Source organism: Zootermopsis nevadensis, unplaced genomic scaffold, assembly GCF_977971745.1.
Source record: "Zootermopsis nevadensis isolate Lab colony 2312 unplaced genomic scaffold, Znev_1.0 Znev_ptg000021l, whole genome shotgun sequence".
NCBI classification, from domain to species: Eukaryota; Metazoa; Arthropoda; class Insecta; order Blattodea; family Termopsidae; genus Zootermopsis; species Zootermopsis nevadensis.
Window position 1 is genome coordinate 3,965,764 of NW_028259153.1, and position 8,901 is coordinate 3,974,664.

Sequence of the window (8,901 nt, forward strand, 5' to 3'; positions counted from 1 at the left end):
TATCCATATATAAGCTGATGCAAAACACCAGCAAAGCCATCTCGTCAAAATGTTATCTGCCTGTCTGCCTGTGTTTTTGGCTCTCGCCTGCTGTGTGGCTGCAGCGAACACATATGAAGGCTCCCCAGCTCAAGCGAGTAGCCTGCACTCAGGTCAGTTCAAATCAATTAAAACTCTTAAACTGTAATTAATGGTGTAATTGGCGACGCTGTTAGTATCTCAGACTATATAGCGTCTGTTGTTAGAATGATAAGAGAATAAAGTATTTGAAAGGAGGCGTCCGTTCCTACAGCTAACTAAATACTTCGGTTGGTTACTTTCAACAGTTAAATATTAAATTAATTAATCTTATCCGTATAATAACAATTTAAAATTAAGATAATTAAAATACAATGTGATGCTCCTTATCGAAACATTCGATTTACATTTGGAACATCACTTTCTCACTACGTGTTTCGGTTCTTAGATGAACCATCTTCAGGTGTGTAAAAATTACAATTATATAAACTTAAAACTTAATCGTAATTTCTTATATGCAACTTTTTTGTAGTTGTTTATTAGTTAATAGTGATGTTCACTTCCAGATTCAATTTTAATATATATGAAGTTGTTCTATATATGTGCTTCGTGTTCAAATAAACTTTTAGGTTGGTGAATGTTTTTGTTGATGTTTTTATATCGGTCTGTAATGTAAATAATTCAAAGAATAAATAAATATTATTGAATGAATAAGAATAAAGAGAATAGAAAACAAAACAATAAATTTGAAAAGTAAATTTGAACATACCAGAGATGAGTAATTAAATATATATATTTTCACAATATGACGCAACTCTATCATCTTAAATATTAAAGTTAATCATGTGAATTGATGGTTTGACAATATAGTGTTATGGAAATAGTGGTAAGCCATAAAATTATTAATATGAGATAAACATGTGGTGAAATTTTCATTATTAAGTTAAAACCGAATTAATACATTAAATCACAAGATTTTCCGATCGATAAGAAAGAATTAGTTCACTGAAATTATCAAGTCAACGAGTGTGATGACGAGTGTTTTCTGATATTACACCGTGTGGTCTTGTAGAATTAACCTACCTTTCAGGGATATTTACTGCTTCAATCATAAGTTATGGAGGCAGCAAGCTACTCTGAAACGTCGGCCAGTGCCACATTTTACGGTGTAACATTCCAGAAGACAGATTTTTTAATGAAACGGACGACTGAACTTTTTCGCCTTCTACTTAGAAGTTACGGTGGTCTAGCGGTTAGAACGCTGGCCTTTCAATCCTGGGGTCTCGGGTTCGATTCCCGGCGGTGCCCGAATTTATAACTTGTGTTGGGCAAGGCCGTGGTCTAGGCAACACGGAGTTTTCCTCCGTGGCATCCCAACAATTACTCCATTCACACACAGAAGAAGGCAATGGCAAACCACTTCTGGATCATCTGCCAAGAACGTATATGAACAGGTCCCAGTCCGAGAAAAGGATGGAAGGATCCTGTTCATATGGACCTGTCGTCAGACAGAACACTAAAAATAAAAATAATAAAAAACTTAGAAGTTATGTTTCGTAACGTAACCCTATTCTCAGCAAACATAGATTTATTGCAGGTAAAATTCCTTTACGAGGCGTCCCAGCTTAGCATGCTCTGTGCTTTGTTCTTTGTGTGGGACAGTGCTGCATAGAGTCATCGGCGGTCCGGGCGGAGACACCACGATCACTGTGACGGGGAACGTACAGTTTAAAGAGACGATTACCGTGCATAAGAAGGATACAGATGAAACAGACCACGAGGACGGTGAAACTGAGAGCTACTTTTTCGAGGTGTGTATAAGACAAAGTAGTTAGACGTAAGAGGAACGTAATAACAGAAAGACAGATAATTAAGCTATCAGGAGGTTCATACTGTACGGAATTTGTTTTATTTATAAATTTGAGAAATGTGTTAAACTTTAAATTGTCATATTTCTAAAGAAAGTGTCATTTCCTGCAAGTAAATAAATAATTTTAACGTAGTTTATAATCAAAACGTAGATCAATTTCTGCAGACAATATGAGAAACGCGATTAGCCGGAAAGGAGGACGAAGCTTAAAGTAAGAAGTTAGCAGAGTCTGGGGCAGAAGAAAGTAGAGGAACGGTAGCTGAGAGAGGGGCCAGTGTTAGCCAAACTAACAGGTCGGAAGTTCTAGCTAAAAAGTGCGATATCACGAGAATTTATTAGCTGTACGTCCTATTCATGACAAGCAAGCTGTTAAATGCTGATTCCAAATTTTCGTGTGGGAACCAAATATTGGTGAGATTTGAGGTTATCACAGCGGTGAGTATGAAGATTTCTGTCTTCTGGGTTGTTGCGCTGTGTAGTCTGGTCGATGTTAATCAACGTTTCAGAGGTCATACTGCCTCCGTCATCAGAGTATGAAGAGTTCTGTCTTCTGGGTTGTTGCGCTGTGTAGTATGGTAGATGAATCCCCCTGATGATGGAGGCAGTATGACCTCTGAAACGTTGGTAAACATCGACCAGACTACACAGCGCAACAACCCAGAAGACAGAAATCTTCAAACATTGGTAGTTTATCAAAACTCTTCGTAATTAATATCCATTAAATCTCAAACGTGATATAGCCTACCCCGGATAGGTAAAGTCCTGGAATGCTTATTATATCTCCACAGTCTGCTTTAAGCTTATGATAGCATCCGATCGAGTTGCTTCTCCATCCTGTGCGACTATGTTCACATGATTACTTTTTTCTCATTAACTAAAGAAAAATACACTAAAATGTTTTGAACTATCAAGTACTATTAGGGCGATCAAATGTAGCACAACGAGATGAAGTTGACATTTAGGACGCTTGAGTTAGGTAAAAAAATCCATACTACTTGTGACCGTAACAGCTAACAGAACTGATAAACAACTGTGTTGGAAATGATTTTATATTAAAAGTTATTTTGAAAAGGTGCGGTGCGAATTCATTTAACTCTGTAGTAGGTCCAGTAGCAGATTGTTGTACAGATGGAAAAACAATTTTTTTTTTCCGTAAAACCAGGCATTGTTTCGACAAACTTACGAAAACATTTTCAGGAAAATTTCTGTCTGTGATGGGCTGTTACACCACATGGACTTCTAAGTAGATACTGATGTTTCTGATGAGTATATTGCATCCATGTTCGACCTAAATTTCACTTCTGTCCCTTTTTTCAGAGATGCTGTAATATTACTTTTGGCCAATCATTCAGGTATCTTTGGAGAGAATGTGTAGATGAAACAAAGAATGGCCTTTCAGAAACAGGTACGTCTGAGAGCAAACATTTAGCTCCTTCATTCTGAAGCAAACTTAAATACTGCAATGAGTAGCTATAAAATATTTCATGATACATTATTTCTTCCTAATTTTTGGGGCGTGACAAATGTTTTCCTTGACACTAAAATAATTCTTTTAAATTCAATGCACTGTATTTAATAGATTTTAAGAAGCCATTGTTCGTAAAATAGACGCACACTTGATTTAGTAATGGGTTTTCAGAGAAAAAATCGCTATATCGATTCCTAGACGCCATCAATTGCAAGACCTGCCCTGATTTCAGAAATTTTAAAATGAGAAAAAGGGTCTTAAAATATTTGAAATACGGAATGATACAAAACCTGTTATGAAATAATTTCGTCTTAAAGAAAAGCATTATGTATGCATGGGAGCAGTCACATAACTCAGCTGAAAGGAATTTAAATTTAAGTTTGCGCATTAGCAGAATCAATGAAATTTTCAGGAGAACATGCATTTTCACATAACAGATAATGAATTAACAGTGTGTAATTAGAATATTACTTTTCAGTTGCTAATGACGAAAAACCAAGATCACTACTGACTGAATTTAATGTAAGTAAAGTATTGAGTTTTTGCATTACTGCTGTTATAGTCAATAGAACACGAAATTAATCAAATTTTCTTTATCTTCTAGTGTATTATTCAATGCGTGAGCCAGAAACTGGGATTGGTGAGTATCACATAGAATTTTATAGAACATTAGTGCGGTGTTCATTTATTCCTGGCGTTTCATGTGATACTGCGATAAACATTCCTTATTCGCACTGATTTTTATGAGTTATTCCTAACATTGACACATTGATATATGTCCTTATTCATTAAAAAAATCTAAATTTTATATTTTATTCCATTTAAGAGCGAGAAAAATGGCAGAATTAAGTCTGAACAAATGGTCAATTACGTCTTATCAGATAGCAGAACAGTTGCTTTTGGCATATCTGAAAGCATGATCAACAGATGTATCAATATTGCGAAGAACAAAGGATTAGGTAAGACAATACAAAAGAACTTTACAAGGTAACATTATGACACAAAAAATGCACACAGATTTGGCGGTAAATTTCATGCATAATGATTAAGTAGGTGCGGATATCTGACAGGGAGTGGGCTATCAGTTTCGGAGATATGAAGGGGGCTACCAAACATCGCCGAAATAATGTTATAAAATACTATTACTGAATTATAAACTTACATTATCCAGATATAACACTATCAACACAGGATTTTAAGGATAGCAAATCTGTGAAACAGGAAAGTAAGCTTAATAAGTTGCGGTTACATATTTTTCAGTAAATACACGAGTAACACGAATGACTGAGATGCTATATAGAATCTCAAGTAGCTGGAAAATGGCCCTATTAAGGAATATTCTCGGGTCTAAATTTGTAAAAGGTTTGCATATCTTAAGGACTAGGATGATAATATGGGTATCAATTACAACACTTTATAATGATATAACAATTTCAGGGAAACAGACTCTAGGTCATTACGAGCTGGAGCAGCATAACATAAAAAAAATATTAGGTAAAAGGAAGTAAGCTTCTGACCAGATGTATTTACTATACGATTTATAAGATATACAAATTAATTTATTCACAGAAATAATGAAACCAAATAAGGGAGGCGAAGTGTGTAATACCTCGAACCTTGAAGTCTTCAAGTTTGTGGAATGTATGACAGAACTTGGAAATATTGTAAGTATTTAATGTAGACAAATGTTACACGTGTAGACGTAATATTGAAAATCACTTCACACATAATTAAAATAACAGTAATTTTTACATAATCTGACATTGCCTTGAAACGATGTTTTAATTTTTTAAGTAGTCATTTTGTTCTTATCCCAAAGAAATCACAAGACGTCAGCATTAAAAAATTATATTGTTTAATGATGTTCGGACCAATAACCAAATTTAGAAAGTTTATTATTAACAGCGACAGAATATTCTATACATAATTGTTGTTTATGCTAAGAATCATATGGCACTCATAAAAGCAGTGTTGGTAAAATGAGGAATTATTTAATTTTTTTCAGATGGCACATATGACGGTATTACAGTGCTTTAACAAGTTAACTGCATTTGAAATTCATGTAATGAAATGTTTCAGTAAAACTTGATTAATACTTGAATTGTATTAATTTTGATTTTCATTACTCGTTCTGTTAATTTTAACTTTAGAAGTTATTTCAGAATTGCAATGTTCCATTTAATTAATCGGCCCTAAATTGTTTAAATGCTCAGATAATAATTGCATATAAATATTATAAGCCTAATCTAAGACAAACCACGTATATCTGTTATTAGACTATTCATATCTTAAAATTAATACAGAAGAGGGAACAGATTTTGAGGTACGAAGTAGGAAAACACGAGTAGAAGTCGGAGGGATAATTTTGTCAACTAGAATACAAAATATGATTCTGTGAGTTCTGCGAATATCAAGTGAAAATTTTGGTACTTCCTAAGCCTAAATCCAGACAGAACTGGATTTTGACCTTAATTCTGCTTTTATATGGCCACGCTGTAAAAAAGTCGAGGCTGAAAAAATCGTATCAACTCTCTCTGTCGACGTCGGTTTTCTGGGTTGTGACGCCGTGTGGATTTGCAGGTAGTACCAGCGTTTCCAAGGGACATACTGCCTTCATCTGTGGGTGTTGGAGGCAGTACGTTCCTCCGTCACGCGGGAACTATATTTACAAATTCACACGGCGTTTCAACGTAAGGACCGCCACCGGCATCTTTGCTGCAGTGAGAAAAATATTGTGAGTGTGATTTTATGACTTCTAGTCCTGGAGGATACTGTTACCTCTATCTTTAAGGAAAAAAGTAAGTCAAGTAGGAATATTGTCAGGCACATACACAAATATATGTGTGTATATATATATATATATATATATATATATATATATATATATATAAGGATGGATAAGGACATTAGAAAAAATCTAACGGCTTTCATTATCACTGGAATATGACGGCTGTCAATTTAGCACAGAAGAACTGATGAATTGAGAAGTGGCGAGGATCGATACTTTCATAAACTGTAACGATGGAATAATAATGTAAATAGGGGTAGCACAAAAACACATAAATCCGTACGACTTCAAACACTGAAGTTGTTTCAAATTATAAATTTATGAGTTACGTATGTAAAGTAAATATTTAAATTGCGTTTAGTGTAGTGAGAAATTACGCCAAGGCGGCATTTGTAATGGTTAACACAAAACGTTATACGGATCAGTAATGTCTGAACCAGAGGTAAACAGATTCATCATTGTTTTTATTGTTGAATAATATTTCTATTGTTTGTATCATATTCCTGTTTTAAAGACGAAAGACTTTACACTGTTAATTCACAAAATAAGGTATATTTCTGAGAAAAAAATGATTGCATACTATAACATTTAATTCTTCAATGCATATAAATTTGTAAGTTAAACAATTACTAAATGAGTAAATAAATTGTTAATTGGATCAGGAAATCAGTCAACGAACCTATCGTAACACTTAATATCAATCAATATTTATGTTCCCTGATCTTTTGTTTAAATATTTTAAGTAACATGTACACGTGTTATTAAACTTATGAATAATAAAAGTTCAATATCTCTTTCAGTACTGTCCTGCAAATTACGTAATCGAAAGTAAGTATCCTTTATTTAAGTGTACAATATTACTAAAATCGATAAATTTGAAAAGTGCTAAAAACAAACCACTGATATCTTTCAAATACTATCACTGTCTCAGTTTATAAGCTAACCCATAAATACCAGATCAGAGTGTTCGAACTGAAATCAGATATCATAACATGCGTTTAATATAGTTCACTTTTGTAAGTTGTATGAACTTCATAAACTCCTGCAATTCTTCATACGCAACCGAGTGGTTTAAAATAAATTAACTAAGTGGGAACTTAGGCTCACGTCAGCGATTTCGGAGTCTTCTGGGACTTAATCCAGACTGTCTGCCTGAAATTATGTATGATTATTAAAATAAAAAATATTTCATGCAATTGGTCAGTAGAATGTAAAACAACAGAATGACGATTGTATGAAATACAACATTATATTTTTAATGATGATAACCACTAATCTATTGGGGCATTCATCTGGTACCGGGATATATAATAAATAAACACAAATTCTGTAAGAGTTACTGCTGAAATGTGGGAATTAAGCACGTGATCTAAGATACAACTTTTGAGGTTACAGATGACAAATTTAACGTCGACGAAATCTAAACTTAACTTTGTTCTTAGCCAAAGTAAACAAGACAGGCTAGTATAAATAATAGTATTAACAATAATAATAGTACATGGAAATTGTTTGTGGGAAAAATAAATTTTCTGACTTTAACATGATTCAATTGCATGATCATATTCGTAAGAGACCAGAATGTTAGACCATGAGCGAAATTGCATTTTGTCATTCGCGTTACCTACATATGACTTGGGTAACAGATTATATGTAAGGCTTCAATATTAATTTGTTTGTCTTATTAAGATACTAAGACATGTCTCTGAGAATTAATAGGTTAAGATAAATTTTGACCTCTTGTCTAAAGACGGAAAATTTTCTTTTGAATAAGACATTAAAGTATTCATTAAATCTTTCCAACAGCTGAGAGGAATCAGATTTATAAAATGCAGATTTCGCTTGTAGAGACTGAACTTTTCCAGTTTTGCTTTCCAGAATTTTCATGCCATAAAATGAACGTGTATATTTTGTTTTACCAGGCAAATCCTGTCACATAAACAGACGGATGATGAAGAAGAAACTGCACGGTGCTTATTAAAATTTGCATTATTTTAGGGACGCAAATATATTCTGTAGAACTGTAAATTAAAGTCTCTTAAACACAATATTTTCTCTGATAAGTTACAATTCTATTGAGACAGAAAACTGTTTTCGTGTTCCACTTTAGTACGTGCAAATGCACTGGATGTCTAAGCAAATAAATAATTATGAGTTGGTGTTCTTTAAATGTCTATCGCTCTGTCACACTTAAGATTGGTGGTACTAGAGATATTCCCATTACGAGGACGTACGTCCTTATGTATTTTGCTGTTTTCTACCATCGGTGGATATTAATTGCAAATATCAGCTTCTGTGGTTCACATAATCCACTTGTTTCCTTTCTATTTCTATAAACATTAACATTTACAAAATTTATTTTGAACTGACTGTTACCTCAGTGATTACATAGTCACAAGAAAGTATATTTTTGTACCTACTATTTCAATGATGGAATAAGGTAAAGAATGATTAGGTATTATATTTTCACTTTAAGTTTCTTTCGATACTTGTGTCTTTAATTTTACGCAATATTTATGTACTTCTACGGAACGTTTTCAATTGAAAAGTTGATTTCTTCCTTGCTATAAGATTTAGGGGATTCGTAGTTGGGAGATTCCATCAATTTGAAGGCCCAGACATGAACCTAAACCCTTTATTTCCACAAGTATTTTTACATCTTTATATTGGTCTCACCGACAAACTTTTACTTCTCTTAATTATAAAGAATTACAATAAAAATATCAATACTTGTGATTCTAAATTTGTTTTAAAATGTTC

At 33.5% G+C, this 8,901-nt stretch overlaps 1 protein-coding gene across 1 annotated transcript; it reads left to right on the top strand.

Moving 5' to 3' along the window:
* On the top strand, positions 1–8,311 carry LOC110835252 (uncharacterized). Its single transcript, XM_022075283.2, has 9 exons — positions 1–152; positions 1,681–1,829; positions 3,206–3,293; positions 3,835–3,878; positions 3,961–3,996; positions 4,183–4,315; positions 4,926–5,020; positions 6,945–6,972; positions 8,064–8,311. Exons 1-9 carry the CDS (start codon positions 50–52, stop codon positions 8,120–8,122), a joined length of 735 nt encoding a protein of 244 aa, XP_021930975.2. The 5' UTR covers positions 1–49; the 3' UTR covers positions 8,123–8,311.
* Positions 8,312–8,901: the final 590 nt, after the last annotated feature.